This window comes from Bubalus bubalis, chromosome 22 (genome assembly GCF_019923935.1).
Source record: "Bubalus bubalis isolate 160015118507 breed Murrah chromosome 22, NDDB_SH_1, whole genome shotgun sequence".
Classification (NCBI taxonomy): domain Eukaryota; kingdom Metazoa; phylum Chordata; class Mammalia; order Artiodactyla; family Bovidae; genus Bubalus; species Bubalus bubalis.
In genome coordinates this window covers 11609432-11632098 of record NC_059178.1, presented here as the reverse complement: position 1 = coordinate 11632098, position 22667 = coordinate 11609432, and the positions used below count along the sequence as shown (strand labels likewise).

General features: G+C 36.3%; 1 protein-coding gene across 3 annotated transcripts in view; it reads left to right on the top strand.

The window, feature by feature from the left end:
• Positions 1-22667, top strand: part of SMAD4 (SMAD family member 4) — a 52711-nt gene that overhangs the window by 13213 nt on the left and 16831 nt on the right. For 2 of the 3 annotated variants that reach the window (XM_025273100.3, XR_003105858.3), the window contains exons 2-8: positions 6820-7198; positions 8056-8230; positions 8661-8690; positions 13481-13693; positions 16928-17047; positions 17144-17260; positions 18692-18745. In XM_025273100.3, coding sequence (XP_025128885.1) covers positions 6950-7198; positions 8056-8230; positions 8661-8690; positions 13481-13693; positions 16928-17047; positions 17144-17260; positions 18692-18745 — 958 coding nt within the window. In that variant the 5' untranslated portion in view covers positions 6820-6949. 3 annotated transcript variants of the gene reach the window in all.

The window sequence follows — 22667 nt, the reverse complement described above, 5'->3', positions numbered from 1 at the left end:
TTTACATTATGTTTCAGACACTTGTGGTCATAGGAATATTTCTACTACTTTTCAGAGAAATGTGCAATTAAAACGTTTTCTGAGATATTGTTAGGGCCAAAAATAGCTTAAATTTTAGAGGTGGTTACATCTCTGATAGTGAGATTGTGATGAAATAGTTGCACTCAGGTGCTTGGTTGTTGTTTTTCAGTGTATCTGACGCTGCTGCCCCATTGACTGCATCACGCCAGGTTGATCACTTCCGTGTTGTTCACTATATCCCTGAATTTGCTCAGATTCATGTCCATTGAGTCAGTCATGCCATCCAACCATCTCATTCTCTGTTCCCTTCTCCTCCTGCCCTCAATCTTCCCAGCATCAGGGTCTTTTCCAGTGAGTCCGCTCTTCACATCAGGTGGCCAGATTATTAGTGCTTCAGTTTTAGCATCTGTCCTTCCAGTGAATACTCGGGGTTGAGTTCCTTTAGGGTTGACTGGTTTGCTCTCCTTGCAGTCCAAGGGACTCTCAAGTGTTTTCTCCAGCACCACAGTTCAAAAACATCAATTCTTGGCGCTCAGCCTTCTTTATGGTCCAGCTCTCACATCTGTACATGACTGCTGGAAAAACCGTAGCTTTGACTATACAGACCTTTCTTGGCAAAGTGATGTCTCTGCTTTTTAATCCACTGTCTAGGTTTATCATAGCTAACACCACCCCCCGCCCCCACCAAGAAACATGCATCTTTTAATTTCATGGCTGCAGTCACTGTCCACAGTGATTTTGGAGCCTGAGAAAATAAAATCTGTCACTGTTTTCACTTTCCCCCATCTATTTGCTGTTGGAGAAGACTCTTGAGAGTCCCTTGGACTGCAAGGAAATCCAACCAGTCCATTCTAAAGGAGATTAGCCCTGGGTGTTCTTTGGAAGGAATGATGCTAAAGCTGAAACTCCAGTACTTAGGCCACCTCATGGGAAGAGTTGACTCATTGGAAAAGACTGATGCTGGGAGGGATTGGGAGCAGGAGGAGAAGAGGATGACAGAGGATGAGATGGCTAGATGGCATCACTGACTCGATGGACGTGAGTCTCAGTGAACTCCGGGAGTTGGTGATGGACAGGGAGGCCTGGCGTGCTGCGATTCATGGGGTCGCAGAGAGTCGGACACGACTGAACGACTGAACTGAACTGATGGGACCAGATGCTATGATCTTAGTTTTTGAGTGTTGAATTTTAAGCCAGCTTTTTACTCCTCTTTCACTCCCATCAAGGGACTCTTTAGTTCCCCTTCACTTCCTACCGTTAGAGTGGTATCATCTGCATATCTGAGGTTATTGATATTTCTCCCGGCAGTCTTGATTCCAGCTTGTGCTTCATCCAGCCCGGCATTTTGCATGCTGTACTCTGCATATAAGTTAAATAAGCAGGGTGACATTATATATCCTTGATGTACTCCTTTCCCAATTTTGAACTGGTCTGTTGTTCGATGTCCAGTTTTAATTGTTGCTTCTTGACCTCCATTCAGGTTTCTCTGGAGACAGATAAAGTGGTGTGGTATTCTCACCTCTTTAAGAATTTTTCCACAGTTTGTTGTGATCCACATAGTCAAAGACTTCAGCATAGTCAATGAAGCAGTAGTAGATATTTTTCTGGAATTCCCTTGCTCTTTCTATGATCCGACAGATGTTAGCAATTTGATCTCTGGTTCCTCTCTCTTTTCTAAATCCAGCTTGTGCATCTCTAAGTTCTCAGTTCATATGCTGCTGAAGCCTAGCTTAAAGGATTTGGAGCATTACCTTCATAGCATGTGAAATGAGTGCAATTGTATGATAGTTAGAATGTTCTTTAGGATTGGAATGAACACAGACCTTTTCCAGTCCTGTGGCCAAGGCTGAGTTTTCCAAATTTGCTGACATATTGAGTGTAGCATTTTAACAGCATCATCTTTTAGGATTTGAAATAGCTCAGCTGCAATTTCATCACCTGCACTAGCTTTATTTGTAGTAATGCTTCTTAGAAGGGCCCACTTGACTTCACACTCCAGAATGTTTGACTCTAGGTGATTGACCACACCATCGTGATTATCTGGGTCATTAAGATCTTTTTTGTATAGTTTTTCTGTGTATTCTTGCTACCTCTTCTTAATCTCTTCTGCTTCTGTTAGGTCTTTGCTGTTTCTGTCCTTTATTGTGCCCATCTTTGCATGAAATGTTCCCTTGGTATCTCCAATTTTCTTGAGATCTCTTGTCTTTCCCATTCTATTGTTTCCCTCTATTTCTTTGCATTGTTCACTTAAGACTTTCTGATCTTTCCTTGTTGTTCTCTGAAACTCTGCAATCAGTTGGGTATATCTTTCCCTTTGTCCTCTACCTTTCACCTCTGTTCTTTTCTCAACTGTTTGTAAAGCCTTGTCAGACAACCACTTTGCCTTCTTTCATTTATTTTTCTTTGGGGTGGTTTTGGTCATCGCCTCCTGTACAGTGTTACAAACCTCCACCCATAGTTCTTTAGGCACTCTGTCTACCAGATCTAATCCCTTGAATCTGTTGGTCAACCTCCACTGTAATCATCAGGGATTGGATTTAGATCATACCTGAATGGCCTAGTGGTTTTCTCCACTTTCTTCAGTTTAGGTCTGAATTTTGCAGTAAGGAGCTCATGATCTGAGCCATAGTCAACTCCAGGTCTTGTTTTTTTCTTACTGTGTAGAGCTTCTCCATCTTTGGCTGAAAAGAATATAATCAGTCTGATTTCGATATTGACCATCTGGTGATGTGCATGTGTCAAGTTTTCTCTTGTGTTGTTGGAAGAGGGTGTTTGCTGTGACCCATGTGTTCTCTTGGCAAAGCTCTGTTATCCTTTGCCCTGCTTCACTCTGTACTCCAAGGCCAAACTTGCCTGTTACTCCAGGTGTCTCTTGACTTCCTACTTTTGCACTCCAGTGTGATGAAAAGAACAGCTTTTTTTTGGTGTTGGTTGTGGAATGTCTTGTAGGTCTTCATAGAATCTTTCAACTTCAGATTCTTTGGCATAAGTGATTGAGGCATAGACTTGGATTACTGTGATGTTGAATGGTTTGCCTTGGAAATGAATTGAGATCATTCTGTTGTTTTTGAGATCGCACACAAGTACTGCATTTTGGACTTTTGTTGACTGTGAGGGCTATTCTGTTTCTTCTAAGGGATTCTTGCCCACAGTAGTAGATCTGATGGTCATCTGAATTTAATTTATCCTTAATTACATTATAAGGTGGAACAAGTCTTTTGGGTGTAATGGCAGAATGAATTCAGCGACTTAAGTGTTTGCATTCTTCCAAATTTGTTGCAAGGTAATGATACTGAATTAAAAAACTATAGTCAGCTTGTAAGCATTTGCCTAGTATATGAAAGGAACAGGGCATTGTACTGGGAATTTCTAAGATGAGAAAGTATTGCCATTTTCTAAACTTTGGCAACACGGTGTGAAGCAAATACATAATCAAATAACTACAATATAATGTGTTGAGTTGTAATTGGGGTGTGGTTTTGAGAGTGGTGTGAAGTGATATAATAGGGCACACAGTAAACATACCAGGGAAGTAGTTCTCCTTCAGGATTGCGGTGAGAGGAGACAGTGTGTTAGGGGAAACTCTTGGAGGCATTGAGACATTTGCCCTGTGCTTTGAAAGGTGGCTAGGAATTTACCGAGTAGATAAAGTGGGACTGGATATGGGACTGTTAGGCAAAAGAAATAGCCTGGACATGACTGCATTCATTTAATAAGAAGAAGCACTTATATGTCCTGTGGGCATATAATGATTAGTAAGACAAGTATTACTCCCTGTCCCTGAGAGCTTTCAGTCTAGAAATTAAAATTGTTATGAGGTTGGTTTTCTGAGTTTTCAAACTAATGATTCTCTTGGGACAGATTTGAGTTGAAGGTGTGTTTGGTTTGGCATTCACAGTAGTTTCTCTTTCTCATTCCTTCCTCCCCTTTCCCTGCAAGTAAGTTGCCAGTACTTATTTTTGACATACAGATGGGCTTTGAAAATGTGGCAACTCAAATGCTACTTCTGCTGGGATTATCGGCTGCTCACTTTAGATGGACGTGCACTTGCTTGCCTGGTACTTTTCTTTACACCTGCCACATTTTATTCATTTATATAATTGCCTGACTCCTGTATTCCTTTGTGTTGTGAGTCCTGGATGGGTGGTTTACTGCTGTTCCTGCCCTACTAAATTTTCTTGGACAAATTTTAATAAGAGAAAATGCAGAAAAATGCATAATGTAGGAAACTCTCTTTAAAACAATTAAACATTTTGGTATTCAGAAAGTTCTCCTTTTTACTCAGCATTACGTGCTAGACACCTTTATATAGATTTTTCCACTTTGAGCTCTGTATATTCTCCTTTTAATCCAGGTTCGGAGAGAGAGTTTAAGTAACTTAATCTGTCCCACTATTTAGTGTAAGACTTGGGATTCTAATCCATATCTCTTAACTTCAGAACCCACCAGGCAGGTAATCTCTGGTTATCTGAAAAGTACACCTTCAGCATGTATTTATTGAATGTGGGCAAGTAGCTCAGTAACCAAAGATACACGAAAAATGTGTTTCTGTTTGCCTGGGTTAGGTGTTTATATAAAATAGATAACAAAAGGAGGGAGCATGTGTTAAATATCAAGTAATATAAATTTAAAGGAAGCCCAGAACTACATCAGTGTCTGATAGAATAGGAATTGGTGGAAATGACCAAGGTAAAGAATCATGTAACTTTATGAGAGAATGTAGGGGAGGTCGGAGACAGATAGGTCAGAGATGATTTACCAGGCTTTCCAGAGCTGTGTAATTGAGTGGTGGTCAAGCTGTACATGGAGAAGGAAATGGCAACCCACTCCTGTATTCTTGCCTGAAAAATTGCACAGACAGAGGAACCTGGCAGGCTACAGTCCAGGGGATCGCAGAGTTGGCCACGACTGAGCACATCAGCAAGCTGTGCAAGTAAAGGTTGTCAGAAGAGGAATCGATTTTGGCAGACTGATGAGTTAGTTTTATTAATTTGGTAGTGGAGAATGAGTTTTTAAAATTCAAGTAAACAGCCAAAGAAAATAAAAGTAAAACAAGCATGGGACACAGCAACATTAGCAAACGCGTGCAGAACAACCCGGCGTGAGAACAGCCTCTGCTCCTGCTTCATTGCCTTTGTTCTTAGGCTGATGGCCTTTTCTTATTTCACGTGAGATTTTGAGGTTAGATAAGTTAGTTTGTGTTATAAATGTTGAATGGATTTTTAATGAATATTAATTTCCTATACTTTAATTTCTTTTGAAAGGAATTTACCTTGTTGCTTTTACGGGTAAAAAATCTTCTGAGGAGTTTAGTGGTGTCTCTTTTTTAATAATAACTGTTGATGTGTTAATTCACATACTATAAAAGTCTCCCTTTTAAGGCCTATGATTTGATGGTTTTCCCTGTAGTGATAGAGTTATGCAGCCACCACAAGTATCAATTTTAGAACATTTTCATTACTCCTGAAAGACTAGTGGCTCAGTGGTTAAGAATCTGCCTGCAGTGTAGGAGACACCGGAGATGTGGGTTCGATCCCTGGGTTGGGAAGATCTCCTGGAGAAGGGCATGGTTACTCACTCCAGTATTCTTGCTGGAGAATTCCATGGACAGAGGAGCCTGGCATGCTGTATAGTTCATGGAGTCGAAAAGAGTCAGGGCTGAGCGACTGACACAAAGGAAACTCCATACGTATTAGCAATCAGTACTCACTCTCCCCCCCTAAACCTTTGGCAACCACTAATCCACTTTTTTTTTTTTTTTTGGTGCTTTGCCTGTTCTGGATGTTTCATATAAATGGGGTTATATAGCAAGTGGCCTTCTGTGACTTTCACTTAGCATGTTTTCCAGGTTCATCCATGTTGAAGCATGTACCAGTACTTCATTCTTTTTTATGACTAGATAATATTACATTGTATATATTTATACATTCATCAGTTGATGGGCATTTGAGTTGTTTTGGCTATTAGAAATGATACTGCTATGAACATTTATGTACATATTTTTGTGTGGACATAGGTTTTTGGTAATTTTGGATGGAATTGCTGAGGGTATGATTGCTGGATTATATGGTAACTTTGTGTTTAACATTTTGAGGAATGGTCAGAGTCCTTTTCCAAGGTGGCTGTACCATTTTGCAATCCCACAGGCAGTGTATGAGGGTTCCATTTTCTTATGAATGCTTTTTGTCTATTCTTTAGACTTATCCAGCCTAATGAATGTTAAGTGGTATCTCTTTGTAGTTTTGATTTGCAGTTCAGTAATGATGAATGATATTGAGTATCTTTCATGTGCTTATTGGCCATTCTTTGGAGAAATGAGTATTAGAATTCTTTGCTCATTTAAAAATTATTCATCTTTCTGTTGTTGTCGGTGGTCTCATAACAAAGATGGCTGTTGCTGATGGATAAACAGCGTTTGGTGCCAGGTGATGGCGAATTTTTCATGTGTATTAGTGGTTGACTTTTAGCTTTAGCTAGTTGTTAATCAAGAATGTTTTAAAGTGCTGCTCTTCAGAAGTAATCCATTTTGAAAGTTCTGTTAAGATTTTACTTTAGGGTGACTAGTACAGTCAACAAGACTTGATTGAACATGCCTCTATAATAATAAGGTCTAACTTTAATATTTTGGGAATGTCAAAAATGGCAACATTTTAAATTAAGTCATTTAAAACTCTCAGCACCACGTTTAATTATGTGCATTGAGTCTTTGACTCAACTGAAGCAATTCCATCTTTTCCAAAGTAATTGAATCTGCTTTATGAAATGTGTTCTGATATCTGTGTCTCTTTTTTTTTTTAGATTATCCTGAATACTACATGTCTAACAATTTTCCTTGCAACGTTAACTGTTGTTTTTCGCTGCCTCTGAAAGATCAAAATTGCTCCGGAAATTGGAGACATATTTGATTTAAAAGAAATAACTTTAACAAATGGACAATATGTCTATTACGAATACACCAACAAGTAATGATGCCTGTCTGAGCATTGTACATAGTTTGATGTGCCATAGACAAGGTGGAGAGAGTGAAACATTTGCCAAAAGAGCAATTGAAAGTTTAGTTAAAAAGCTGAAGGAGAAAAAAGATGAATTGGATTCTTTAATAACAGCTATAACTACAAATGGAGCTCACCCTAGCAAGTGTGTTACCATACAGAGAACATTGGATGGAAGGCTTCAGGTTGGTCTTGTTCCAGGGTCTCTTCTGTACTCTGTAGTGGCAGGTTTCTACAGATCTTGTTTTCTCTCAAGTTACTACGGAAATTTCATGCTTGCTCCGTGTCTTTAGATACTGTAGTACATCCTATAGCACAGATATTTCCATTATGTGGAAATAAATGGAAGGATGTATCCTCTTTACAATAGAGGTATAGCTTAAAAGTTTTTAAAAATGTTTTGACTAAAAAAAATGTTCGGTATAGAAAATTTGGAAAATAAAAATCAGAAGAAAACCTACATCTTTAGCCCTTTGGTATTCCTCCTTGTAGCCTTTTTTTTCTTTTTTGGTATTATATGTACAACTCAGCTTTTTTTTTTTTTTTTTGTAATTTAGAAATCTGGTATTGTATGTCTGGTACTTTTATGTGAAAAACAATCCAGAAGAATTCAACAATATTTTTAAAACTTACGGAGTTAACTTAAATTTACAAGTCTTTACCTTTTGTTTTCAGGGATCAGATTTTTCATGTAGAATTACATAATCTCATGTGTTTGATATTTTTAAAGAAACACATAGAAAACATATTGTTAGGTTTAAAATTTTTTATTGCTAGATTTTGGGTATTGTTTCTTCATTAAATGCATACTTTTTTGTTTATTTTTAAAACCTGAGCCTAAGCCTTGAAATCATTCTTAAGTTTACTACTTTGTGATCTTGTCCAATTAAGTTATTTTGAACTTTAGTTTTCTCGTTTAAGAAATAGGAATCATAATACTGACTTTGTAGTATTGCAAGGATTAAATGAGAATGTATCAAGTGCCTTGTATAATGTGTGATGCATAATTGATGCTCATTAAATGGTCATTTACTTTTCTTAGGTGGCTGGTCGGAAGGGATTTCCTCATGTGATCTATGCCCGTCTCTGGAGGTGGCCTGACCTTCACAAAAATGAACTAAAACATGTTAAATATTGTCAGTATGCATTTGACTTAAAATGTGATAGTGTCTGTGTGAATCCATATCACTATGAACGAGTTGTATCACCTGGAATTGGTAAGTAAACTTGACTTTTATGCTTAGAAGCATAAAATAAAGGGAAAAGATATCAATAGTATTTTAATTTTTCTAAGTTAAATTGTAAATTTGGAGATAGCCCAGGATTTCAACTAATGTTAAAAGTCAGACATTTTTAATGAAATATGTTTATTTAAATTTGAATTTTGAGCAAACTTATATTTTGACTACTAAAACTAAGTGTACATACTTGGTATTTTGCCTGCTTAGAACACTGTTCTTGAAAAATAAGATGGAAAGCACTTTTGCATTGTTAGATAGCATTTATATTACTATGCTTGAATTGAAATGGTTCATGGAAGTTTTGAATCCCTGGCTTAAATTTATATTCTTTAATTTTAAATATGATGGAAATTATTTTCATGATAATGATTAATATTTTATTTTTTTCCCCCTTTAAAAATTTAAGATCTCTCAGGATTAACACTGCAGAGTAATGGTAGGTAATCCCTTTCTTTTAACTTTCTCTCTTCCTTTATTCCATCCCCTTTATTTCTTATTGACCTAGAACTAGTCTGTATGGCTGGGTGCTGGTAACATTTACAAGAAAAGTACTTACTGCTTTGAAAATGTACATTTTGCAGGGGTGGGGGGCATGCATCAGGATTTAAAACTGGATTTAGTAGGCTGTTGACTCTTTGAATTTGAACTGCTATTTATAACTGCAAGTAGTCTAAAAAATGTGATGGGGAACATAAAACATACACAGAAAGAGTAACTTTTGAATTGGTAAAAACTGGCTATTTTAGAAGTAAATCTCACAGAACCAGTTTCAGTGGGTATAAATAATGTGTTTGATAATTTAGAATCATGTGTAACATAGTTTAAAAACACCCACATTCTCATTTTTCTTCATTTCAGCTGAACTTATTTTTATGATTGATAATTTTCTGAGTGACTTAAAACTGTATACTGTATTAATTTTTTTCAGTCTTGTTATATTTTGAGTAAATAAAACAAGGCTACTTTAAAGTATATGGCAATCACAGATGTTCTAAGCCTATTTTTAAAAGGAGAAAGTTTTGAGATAGGAAAATGAAACAAATAAGAGGGTGTTTTTTATTTTTTGTGTAGTATTTGAGAACAGAGATCTGTTAAAACTTGAGTTCTGTTTCTTGGAACATGTTAAGGAGCTAAAATTTCTGTAAGAACTAGTTACTTTGAACAGAAACTGATAAAAAGCCACCATCACCTTAGAAGGCTTCCCTGGTGGCTCAAATGGTAAAGAATCTGTCTGGAATACGGGAGACCTGGGTTTGAACCCTGGGTCAGGAAGATCCCCTGGAGGAGAAAATGGCAAACCACTCCAGTGTTCTTGCCTGGAAAATCCCGTGGACAGAGGAGCCTGGTGGGCTACAGTCTGGGGTCGCAAAGAGTCAGACACGACTGAGCAACTAAACCAGTACTATGTCACCGTAGAAAGGTGTGCCGTTGTTCTGAAGTGTAATCAGTGGTTCAGCAGTACTTTTGCTACAGAATCCTAGAAATGTGTCAGAAGTATCACCTGACCTTAAAATTTGGGAAGAGCATGAAAGGCTACTTGTTTTTATTCTCCACTTCTCTTCCATGTCAATAATAATAAAGGAAGACTAGTGCCTTTTGGTATTTGTTAAGGGTTAGTTGGTTTCTGAGAACAGTGGGTTAATAATGGAAGCTGTTGTGGTCTGAAAGGGTAGCTTTAAGATTAATTGGGTAAAGCCCAGCTTATTCATCACCCAGACATTGATATCATGTCACCTCTTTTTGAAAGTAAACACCCTTTAGATATTCACTATTCTCCATCTGCATTTTTGGAGAATGGAAGCTTTTAACTCAATGGGTGTTAGCGGTGATAACTGTATTAGAATCCCCCTAGGGAGCGGTTGTGATGCGATCTACTTCTGAAGACTCATTACACTGCTTCCTGTCCTAAACTATTGCTGTTATGAGTTCTTGTCATTGATGGACTTGTGTGGGTTGATAGCCCCTTTTCAGGTGCTCTAGCCCTGTAATCAGCCTTATGGATCCCCCTAGTGGTGGCTGTCTATAAAAAAAGGCTGGCCTCAGTGACTTTCCTCAGAAAATGACAGGTGTTTCTCACAAGGTCCTTTTAGATTTGGACTTTGGACAAAGTTTATAAGGCCAGGTAGCTAAAAGTTAAGCAAATGGGATAATTCCTTCACTTTTGAGTTGGGATCTTGGTGGTAATTATTTCCAGCCTGTCTCATCTCTTTTATGAAACTTTCCATGACCACATCCACTTGTATTGATTTTAACAAATATTTAATGAGCATGTATTGCCTGGTACTGTGTTAGGTTCCAGGGACGATAGGATAAATAGGTAAGTTTTTTCCACTCGAGGAAGCACATAGTCTAATGGAGGAAAGAAAAGGTAAATAAGACAGTGGCAGTTCCATCAGACAGGCTGTGCCCTGCTTGCTAGTGGTGTTAAAGAGCAGAGGCCTAGGATGAGCTCAGTGTCTTCAGCTCTTCTGTCTGCTGTGAGTTCTTTACTCCTCACAGAGCATTTTACAATCTATATACGTGTATGACTGCTCTAAAAAGACGGTTAAATCGTAATAGCTAACACTTGCTGGGTACCTACTCTGTGTCAGAATGATCCGCAGATACTGTGTCGTCGTTGTCATGACACTCCTACATGGTAGGTGGTGTTATCCACATTCATCAGATGCGAAGAAACTGGTTCCTGGGGAGGTCAGGGAACTTGCCCAAGATTAAGGCAGCTGGGAGGGGCTCACTATTGTTTAAATACCTAAGTGTCATAAAAGACTGTAAGCCCTGCTAAGGCAGTGAGCTTTCTTTTGTTTATTGATGTATCCCAAGTATTAGAACAGTACCTGGAACATAGGTGCTCAGTAAATATTTTTTTCAATGAATTAATTTGTTGACTGCTAGTCCATAAAAAGAAATACTTAGTAGTTTGATGTCTGTTTCCTGGACTTTAAAAATATATACTATATGTTTTTTTTAATTTTTTTTTGAATAGGCAATACATGGTCCATAAAATCAAAATACTATAAAAAGGTATACAGTGAAAAGAAGTGCTCCCACCCCTGTCCCCATTCCCCCCTACCTCAGGTAATCACTTTTATTAGTTTCTGGTGTTTCCTTCCAGGGTTTCTTTGCGCAAAAATACATGTATTATTTCCCTCTTTTCTTACACAAAAACATATTGTGCACTTTTCTGGACCTTGCTTTTTTACTTAGAGTATATGATTTTTTGAAACGTAAGTATGATTATAGTGTACAGTAGTGTTTTTTAACCAACTTTTTTGCTCTTTGAAAAAATGTGTTACAGACATCGCTCCTTGTTGATACCCAGTTTTACCTAAGAAACTTGTTTTAAATTACTTGATTAAAGACACTTGTAGACTGGTAGAAGTTCCGAACTTACACTTGGGAAGGTTTAGTCAATGTGTTAGGCAAGAAGAAGTTATGAGACGTAACTTTTTAAAAGCAGAATTCAATTATTTTCATATCTTTTTTTTTTGGCTGCGCTGTGTGGCTTGTAGGCTCTTAGTTCCCCAACCAGGAATTGAACCTGGGCTATGGCAGTGAGAGCACCTAGTCCCAACCAGTGGGCCATCAGGGAATTCCCGTAATTCAAGTGTTAAAATTACACAGTAAGCCAAAGTGTCAGTTGGAAAGCAGAAGCGATGAATATCAAGTTAACCAGCTGTATCTTCAAATTAGTAACTTTCTCCTTAGGTACTAGCAATAACAATATCTTGATAAAAAGATTCCAGTCACTGTAAACAACAAAAGCCCTAAAATTTCCAAAAATTAAATAGAGATATTAGGATCTTATGGAGAAAATTATAGGACTTTGTTGACAAGTGTAATTTTTAAAAAATTGAATAAATACAGTCATATCCACATGGTTTTTTCTTTGCATTTTTATAATTTAGCCAACGTTAGTGATGAATGGTTAGATCCACTCTTTTTTTTTTTTTTTAACTGACATACAATGATATGTTAAGCTCCTTTTGGTTGTCTTTTTGTTTCCATACAATTTTCTAAACAGAAACCCTTTGGAGTAGAATTTATGGGTCTTAAAAATACCAATGTCTTCATTATGATGCATGACAAAGTCCTTTAAGAGATTATATGTCAACATTTGAACAATAGATTATTCTTACCTCTTTGAAATGTTCTAATTTAATAAAAATAGCCACGTTGTAATGAATTAGTATTTATGTGTAATAGATTTTTTCAAAGATTGACGTAGAGAAAGATAAGGAGCATTACATGCTGATTCTTAATGGAAAAGAGAATGGCTATTTGTGGACTGTTGACTGCTGTAGGAACAGAACCTAGTGTTAAGAGTTCAGTAGATTGTAAAATTCTAGGGTAGTGTTCAGGTGCAGTAAAGGGTTGCTTGCTAAAGATAAAAAGCAAACCCCAAAACTATTACCTAAAAAGAAGTGGGAAGTTCTGGGCAGAGCCACTGATACTATAAATGCAATTTCAGTTTTCTTTTTTTCCTCACAGTAAAGCCGACTAACTATTCCTGGTTTGTTCAAGAAAAAGATGTTGTATCAAGTAGGGTCAGTTTACAGGGTTACATTAAGGTGTAACTATGTAGGAGAAAGATGTTGTTATATTGAGTTTTTCCACACTACGTATTTATAAAGCATCATAATTTGGGTTGGGTTTCTAGAAGGAAATTTCAGTTTGACTTACCATTTGAGATTTTTCTGCTCCTTCTAATTTTTTAGGGGACATTTAGTATACTTCACTTTCAAAGAATACATTACTTAATAATGCTAGATCCTGGCATTGGGTAGCTGTCAGATCCCACTTATATTTTTACACTGTGAAATTAGCAAAAAGATGAAAAAAATTAATTACTCGATCTCAAATTTGGTCTTCTTAATGAGGTAAACACTTTCTTCAGCCACTTGATTTTTGCCTATGTTATATATTTAAGGTGATAATTACGTTTAGATTATTAATTGGGAAGCTCAGAAATACCTTTTCAGGACCATAGCTGAAGGTTGTTGGAATTTAGTAGCCTTCAAATTTCAAGGCATTAATCAGATTGATCTGATGCCACTATCTCTAAATAAATAGCTTTCGCTGATAAAGTAGAATGCTTTTAAAGTAGTATGAGAAAATTCTGAGTTACACTAGAGTTGATTTTAGGTGTTGTTATGTTACTTACAAAATTTTTTTTTCCTGGGAATAAAAGCTTATAAGATTTTAAAATATGTTTGTTTTTCTGTGTAGCTCCACCAAGTATGTTGGTGAAGGATGAATATGTTCATGACTTTGAGGGACAGCCATCATTATCCACTGAAGGGCATTCAATTCAAACCATCCAGCATCCACCAAGTAATCGTGCATCGACGGAGACATACAGCACCCCAGCTCTCTTAGCTCCATCTGAGTCTAATGCTACCAGCACCACCAATTTTCCCAACATTCCTGTGGCTTCCACAAGTGAGTTGTAGAGTCAGATGTAGTCAGCAACATGAATTTTCCTAACCATTGAATATTTATAAGTAGTTACTTGGAGGGGATCTCCGAGTAAGTGAATATTAAAAGTACTGTGGTTATCTTTCATGGGTTAACAAGCATCAGATAGGTTTTTGAGTTGTCCTGGAAAAAAAAAGATATATGTAATTTAAAAAAATTTAAATTTATATTAATGTAACAGAACATAAACCGTCTTATATTGATGTATAGTCCCTTGGAATTTAAGTAATGCTTTAAATTAGTGGTCTAATTTGTACTTTATTACATGCAGAAGAAGTCTTTTGAGCTTTCACATAAATTTTAGAGAAATGTTTAAGTAGAGAACAAATAGTTTTGAACCAAGATGTTTATAGAAATCTGTATTAATGGAATTGCAAACTTTCCTCTAATCAGTGTTTTATTTTGCTTTATCTGGCAGATTACTTTATAATTGTCATCTCAGTCTCCAGTTGTACAAGCTTATTAGAAAAAAGGATCTTGACAAATTTGTTTGTAGCATAGGACCCTCAAGATAGATGTTAAGTGTTCTGGTCGATTTTGGAATAAAGCTAAATTATATGTATCTTTTTTTTTCCTAACAAGAAGTGTATTTTAAAAAGATTGTTTCCAGCTTAGAGGTACTGCCTTCTCTGCCGTGTCATGGAAGCAGAGGGCTATTAGGTTCAGCTTTTCTTGGGGCCTGGTCAAGGCAATAATGACCTTATGTTGGACAGTTTTCAGCTTGGCAAGTGGAGTGGCCTTTTTAAAAAAAAAAAGAAAATGGGGATATAGTTGCTTTACGCCGCTGTGTCAGTTTCTGCTGTGTAGCAGAGTGAGTCAGCCATATGTATGTCTATCTCCTCTTCCTTGGATTTGCTTCCCACTGAAGTCACCGCAGAGCACTGAGTGGAGGTCCCTGTGCTGCACAGTAGCTTCTCACTGGTTCTCAGTTTTATACATTGTAGTGCATGTGTGTTAGTCCCAGTCTCCCAATTCGTCCCCACCCCGCATCGTTCCTTTTTTAAAATTAATTATAGAACAGGGTCTTTTGGCATTTGTAGTACTGTGTTATTTGTATGTCGGTGCTAAGGAGATCGTATCTCAGCCCACAACAGCAGTGAATTGTTGATGCATCTGGACTGATACTTCGTATATTGATATCAAAGGAAGCATATTCTGTTTATTTTAATATCAGATCAAGTTCAACATAGAAATTTGATCTTTGGAAGAAATAGAGGATTTATTTCTACAGTTGAATTTTAGATAGAGTACACCAAATTTCCCCTGGTTTAATTTATTTTACCTTTTCAGATAATATCCTTTGTATTTCCTACACAAGATGACAGTCTTCATACAGACAGTATATTCCAAATAGGTTGGACCATATAGGTTAAACACATACTTTAGAGCCTGAACCTTTAATCACTTGGTGCTTCTGTTATCTCTGTATTAACCAGTTTGGGAATATAGTTGATAAAAAAGTGGGTAGGGAAGGAAAATAAAAGAAGGTACATTATAGCCACTTGAGCATAGATGAGTACCACTTACCTCTGTTGATACTATCTGAGGATTGAATTGGCATGCCTTTGTTGATGATTGCTCATGCAACTTCATTTTAACCATTAATGTTTCCTGGGACCAAGTCCTAGTCAAGATCAGAAAAAGTGGTATGAATGAAATATGGGTAATTTTGTCTTGGTGTTTTTTGGATGTGTTTTCACAATGAGTAGTAATTAACTGTAAGTTTTAGAATTTGTTGCAGAATGTTTCCTTAGATCTTAAAAAGTATATTGATAAAATTAGAAAAAGGAAAAGAAATGACTAAAATAGAGGAATTGAAAGACTTCATGAGTTGTTTAATTTCATTTTCTATACTTGGAATTGTGTAATGAAAGTATTCAGTATAGATAACTGTAGTGGGCGTTAGGTTCAGTTGGAACCTGAATATCTTCAGGGATTCTTTCTAAATTAAAACAGTTCAATTTCTCCTGTGTAGTGACAATTTTTATAAGATAGCTAAGAGTATATAACATGTACAGTTGCTAAAAATAAGAGCAAATATGTAATTAACCTTTAAAGATAACCTGTAAAAATTTGAGGGGGATGAGTAGGAAGGGAGGTTGCTGAAAACATCATCTTTAAAAAATAAACTGTTTAGGGAGTATTGAAATAGTCTCTTTAGCTTTTAATTTTATAATCTTAGCCTTACAGAAATCTGATTTGTAGCAGGAAGAAAAATTTTCTTTTTCTTGATACATTGAGCTGTTTGCATATTTGGGCAATGGTGTCATTTACTCTCTTCTATCTGATTATACTCCCATATGGATGAGAAAAGATTGAGGTAATGCCAGTAACAATAATTATGGAATTTTAGTGCTTTCCAAGTGAGATGCACAGTTGACTTAATACTTGATTGAAGAAATTTAGCTTTTTCCACACGAAAGATAAAGCCTTAAAAATGTAAGCAATTTCATAGAATGGTTTTGAATAGAATAGTTTTCCTGTTTTATTACATATGAGAGGGCAACTAATTTCCTGTAAATCCAGGAATATGATAGTGTTCTTAGAGGCAATTCTTGATTTTTAAAAGTACATGAGAAAATTTCAAAATAGACTTGAGTTTTTTTTTTTTTTTTTTTTGGTTTGTTTTATTTATTAAAACTTGCAGATGCTGCGTTGACTGGACAGTGGAGCTTACCTTTTTTCCTTTAACTTTCTCACCTTACCCATTACATTCCATTTAAAATACTTGCCTGCTCTGCTTTTTTATTGAACTTTAGCATTCTGCCATTACTAGTACCATTGCTGATACTAATGAACTTTCCAATTTTCAACATTTCCTTGAGCCTGGACTTTTGGAATCCTAACAGAAAGATGCAAAAGCTAGATGGAGTGGCTGTGGGTGAGCTAATGTACTTCTGAAGAAGTTATTAGGATAGGCTGGACCTGTACTGGGGTTTTGCTGGCATTTGGAGAATATTTGTGAAGAGTGGGCCACTAAAATTAGCTAGATATTAGAATAATTTTGAACTTCTTCAAGTGATGATTTGCCTTTATGGATGACTGTAGGGTTTTTATTTGATAGGCCATGGGCGAGTTCCACTCTTTGCTCATCTTTATAGTTGTGACTTTCAGGTGTAATTAATCCTTCATTTACTGTATAAAGCCATAGGATTGCATCTATAAATGTACCATATTAATGTCTTCTTGTTCCTCTAGGTCAGCCCGCCAGTATACTGGCAGGCAGCCATAGTGAAGGATTGTTGCAGATAGCTTCAGGGCCTCAGCCAGGACAGCAGCAGAATGGATTTACTGGTCAGCCAGCTACTTATCATCATAGTATGTACATGCTTTTTAAAATCTTTTAAGTAGTTGAGAAAAAATAGGCAGACTTTATATAAAAGCAAATTAATCCATGTGGGCCTTAATTTTTAGACAGCACTACCACCTGGACGGGAAGTAGGACTGCACCATACACACCTAATTTGCCTCACCACCAAAACGGCCATCTCCAGCACCACCCGCCTATGCCGCCCCATCCCGGACATTACTGTAAGCTCTTGTTTTTGTTGTAAGGGCCTTTTCTTTTTTGAAGTTTGTTTTCTTTCTGTTTTTTAAAAAATGTTTTTACATCTTTTGTTCATCTTACAATTTAGTTTCATTAAATGATTAATGCTTTTCAGTTTTTCATAGTTATGTTATCATACCTTTGTTTTAGAAGATTGATATTTACAAAACACTTTTATTTCTTCCTTGCTGATGTTTCATTAACACCACATTGATTGCCATTCATTTGTTTGTTTTGTATATGTTCTTAGATCTCATGTGTATTTGTATATCCATCCTGAGTGGACTGAAACTCCTTGAGAGTCACGGTCTCAAGGTTTCTCTCACTGTAGAGTTCAGCATACCATAGACACACGGATGTTAAATCTGTCATTATTCTGTGCAGGCTTGATTGGGGTACCCTACTGATAACCAACCGTAGCTTGTAGTTTCAGGCAGAATAGGAACATTGTTCATTTGGCTTAATAAAATCCAAAGTATAAATCTTTCATATATATTAAACCCTTTTCCTCCATTATAAGAGCAGTAGTACCAAAGGAAACTTGGAAAATAACACAGAGGAGTGAATAAGAAAATAAAAATTACCCAGAATTCTACTACCCAGAGATATCTACTCCTAATATTTTGTCACATTTTTCTTTCCAGTCATATAATTGGTATATGTGTTAATTTAGGGGGAGGAGGCTATCAGACTGTGAATATGTTACTGTACCTTGCTTTTTTATAGTTATGTTACTATGTTTCCCTGTCTTATGAGAGTGTAACTTTTACTGGCTGCGTGGCCAGCATAGTTGTTAAGGGTGCTGAGTGTGGATGCTTAACTACCTGTGTGACCATTGGCAAGTTATTTAACCTCCCTAAGCCTTAAGGATATTAACAGTAGTATATGTCTCAAGGGACGCTGTAAGAATTAAATGGATTAATTCATGTGATTCGTTTAACACAATGTCTTAACACATAATCTCACAGTTATTGCCAGTTTGTAAATATTCTTAATTTAATAAATCATAAACACTTATTTTAAAATGGATCTAATGGTTTGGATTATAATTCTATCTTACAGTATGAAATATACTGTATTACATGTTACATGAATAATTTACTTAATAATTTGCATTGAAGTTTGCATATATTTAAATTGCATGTATAGGTATTATAAATTAATAGTTGGCATATGGCATTAAAATGTTGGCTATTAAATGTCTACAAAAGCAATTCAAGAAAAAAGTGATTCAAGAGTATTTGCATACTATAATTTTAAAATAAACCAAGTTTTTAAGTTCTTAGACATTGTATAAACTTGATCTAAACAATTCCTAAGGTATAATAGTTATATTTAAAGGTTTATTAAAAGTTTCGGCACTGGAAAACTTTTAATAAATAAAAATGGGATTTTTTTTACTGTCTTTTCTTTAGGGCCACCAGTTCACAATGAGCTTGCATTCCAGCCTCCTATTTCTAATCATCCTGGTAAGTGTATTTCAAAATAAATTACCTACATTTAGTTTTTCTTAATGACAATGAGACATATATGCACACAGATTTTAATATAACTGCAGAATAACTTAACTTTTCAGAAAAGTATGATATTCATTATGGCATTAGTTAATTGACAGTTTATGAGTAACGGATATAATCACACATAAACTGTTCACATTTGATTTTTTTTAACTGTCTGAAAGAAATGACAAGATTTCTGTTTTTGGCTAAAATATAAAGTACCAAAATTCTGCTTTTAAGACAAACATTTGATACATAAATGTGCAGTGGAAGAAACCAGGTTTCAAAATAGAACAGCTGTAACACTGTAGCTTAAAAAGCCAGGAAGACTCTTAAGTAGATGCTGAACAGAAAAATAATTCACTGTATCTATCTTAGGTAGACTCAGGAATCTCTTCTTAACTGGAATTTAGAAACTATTTGCATTAAATTATGTTCAAAATAGTAGATTAAATAGCTCAGTAGATTTCAACTATAAACATAATAAAACAGAAAGTTTGGAAATAAAATACTGAAGGCTTCTTAACATAAACATAGGATTTTGATTTGTTTTTCTTCCCTCAGTCCTATTGTATCTGTTTTTCTTTGCTTAGAAAGATGCAGATACATAATTTCATCACCTTAGTTTTTCCCCAGTTAAAAAAGTTTTGTTTAATTATGAAGAATTTCAACATATACCAAATACCAGTATAGAAAATTCTCATTCCTCAGTTTCAGCTGGTATTAACTACTGGCCAGTCTTGTTTCTTTCATACCCTCACCTACTTTTCATACCCTTACCTGTTATTAGGGTAGAAATCCTATATAAGCATTTGATACATAAATATTTCCATATTTATTTTCAGTGAAGATTTTTTAAAAATATAACTACAGTAACCATAAGATCAAATTAAAGGGTAACTCATAGTTTCTCAAATAGATCTACATTATTTTCTTAAATAGTGTTGTTATCTATTTTTTTGTTGGTTCTGACTTCTAGCTATTAAAAAAACAACCAGCACCCAGACTGAAAATTTCTTTAATTAGTCTCATATTTCAGTTTAGGAGATTTAAAGAATTTCTATCTCAAAAGGTCAAGTTGCTTTAGTGATCACATCAGAGTATGAGAACCATTTTACCATGCTCACCAGTAGTAGATGTGATACTTTCATTAGCTTTTACTGATTTTTGAGAGGCAAATGTTTGTTTTGATAAGGAGAAGAACGCTGCTGGCAGGACAGAAGTATTTTTTAAACATACGTATTTACTAGTTGAGCAAACTCCAGGAGATGGTGGAGGATAGGGGAGCTTGGCGTGCTATAGTCTCCATGGGGTCACGAACAGTCAGGCACGAATAGCGACTGAACAACAGCAATGATTTAGTAGTTACATATATACATTTTTTAACCATATATATTTACTGAATTATCCTTTTTAGTGGATTTCTAATCTTATTTTCACATTTTTGTGAGTCAAGGGGTCTTGCCGTTCTGTAAACATTTAATTAAGAAATGTAATAAACAGAGAAGCACATAAAACCAGTATACATATAGTCTAATGAATAATGTGTAAGCCAGCGCCTGTGTAACCAGCACCCAGGCTGAAAATTAACACACTGCAGCGCCAGAAATCGCCCTGCCCTACCCGTTGCCTCAGTCAAAGGCTTTCTCTCCCCTCCTCTGGAGGTAACTGTTGTCTTGCTTTTTATGGATTTGTATTTCATTTACGATGAATGCATCCCTAGACAATCCAGTTTAGTAGTTTGGTTTTACCGCTTTTTGAAATTACATAAATGGAATCATTGTATCAGAATCTTACTTCGTGTTAATAAATATATTGTGAGAAGCCAGGAAAATCTAGAGGCTTAAGAATGAGAATGTTGCTGGTTTCAGGCAGCATCACTGAGAGTCAGTTGTGGCCCTGGCAGCTTGGGGGGTCTCAGTGTTCACAGGGCTTGGTGACCGGCGGTCTACAGGGGAAAGGGTAACGAGGGCCCTGAACAGAGCCTACCCTGGAGGGGCGGTGGCAGGGAGCTAGGAATGGTGGCATGGAGCTAGTTATTTGGGTTCAATTTTGGATTCATCTATTGCTTTGGCCTCTTGATGGATTTACTTCATTTTTCTCATTGTAGAACTGATGTTGAGACTTAACACTTCCTGATGATTAGGGAATAACATTCATTAGTTACTAGGATATGCATCTGTAGTGCCCTGCACTGGCATTAAAGCTTCTATTTTATGAGTAGAATGGGAAATGACCAATTAGTATTGGTGTAAAGGGTATCAAACAGGACATCTGCTTGGTGAGTTATGTGCTTTGACTTTGATGGCTAAGTTGAAGAATATTTTTGGAAAAAGCTGATCTTTCATTTCTAATTTCTTTTGACTGATGCTCTTTTCCTTTTTTATGAAACTGAGATAATACTCATTAAATATTGATTGCAAATTAAAGTGAAGAGTTTTCCTCAGTGTCTTGAGGTGGTTTTAGTCATTGATACATGGATACAGAATTCACAGATTTGCAGATCCAGATTGTATTCTAGTACTCTGGAACTACCATTTAAGAGAGTGATTTTATGTGTTCATAAAAGATTCTCACAGGACATCTCATTCAGATCTAAATAACAAAAAGTAATTCATAATGAGCCACTTAGGTTCTTTAACCAAATGATTAACTTTCTCTTGAATAACTTTTGTTTAAGAAATTAAAGATAATGTCTTGGAGACATATTTTCTATTATAATTGAACAACATTTTTTTGATAAAGCTGTGCTTTGTAATACATTTCCCCATTACAAAAAAATACTTAGCTGAGTTTTTAATATAGTGTTAAAGAAATTCATGTTGTTAAGTCAGTCTTTCAAAACCTTTCCCCTGGTCAGTGATGAGCAGCCTATAGACTTCACGAGACCAGTTCAGCCTCACTAATTTAAGGAACAAGAAACTAAAAATAGCTATGTCAGCAGATACTAACAGTCTCTCTCCCTTTTAGGTGATTTGGGACATTAAGAATGCTCTCTTGGAGCTGAATAAATTCTGTCTTGCTATTGCTGTTAGCTTTGAGAGGCTGCAGGCTTGTCACCTATATGGCATTTGGTTCTTGGAGCAAAAGAGCACAGAGAGATCCAGAAAGGCTTAATGCGTGTTTCCTATTACCTTCTCCTGTTTTAAAAATAAGAATGTTCGCTCCTAGTTGTATAGTAGGTTTAAGTGGACTAGAAAATGTTTTCACATGGTATTTTATATCCTCACACCACCAAATTCTCTGGATTGCCTTTTAGGTTACCTCTAGCACCCTCCCTCCTCACAGATAACCCTTTTGCTCTTGCTTTCCTGGGCCTTAATAATCCTGTTAATTAGATGGTTGTTTTTATCCCTGGTTTATGATGCAACTCTGATGTCAGTTTCATTTGAGCCTCACAACAGCCAAAATGCAGCTTTATTGTATGGTGTCGTTGTATTGAGCTCGGTCGCTTCAGTTTTGTCCATCTCTTTGTGACCCCACGGACCATAGCCCACCAGGCTCATGGGATTCTACAGGCAAGAATACTGGAGTGGGTTGCCATGCCCTTCTCCAGGGGATCTTCCCAACCCAGGGATCAAACCCACGTCTCCTGCGTTGGCAGGCAGGTTCTTTACTGCTGAGCCACTGGGAAATGTGTGGTGTGAAATATTAAGCAAACAAAAATCCCTTTGGTGACTTGGAAATAGTAAAGTAAGGTTTAAGTGTAGTTGCAGATGTTGTAATTTATGATGATGAAAGTATATTTTTCTTATTTAAACATGAAGATAATACAACTCTCTTTTCCCCCCTCAGTTGGCTCTCATGGAAAAAAGACTGCTTGCTATGGCACTTTCCTTGCAATAGTGTTCTTTAGTAGGAGCTAGGAAATGCATGTTCTTGGATCTCATTT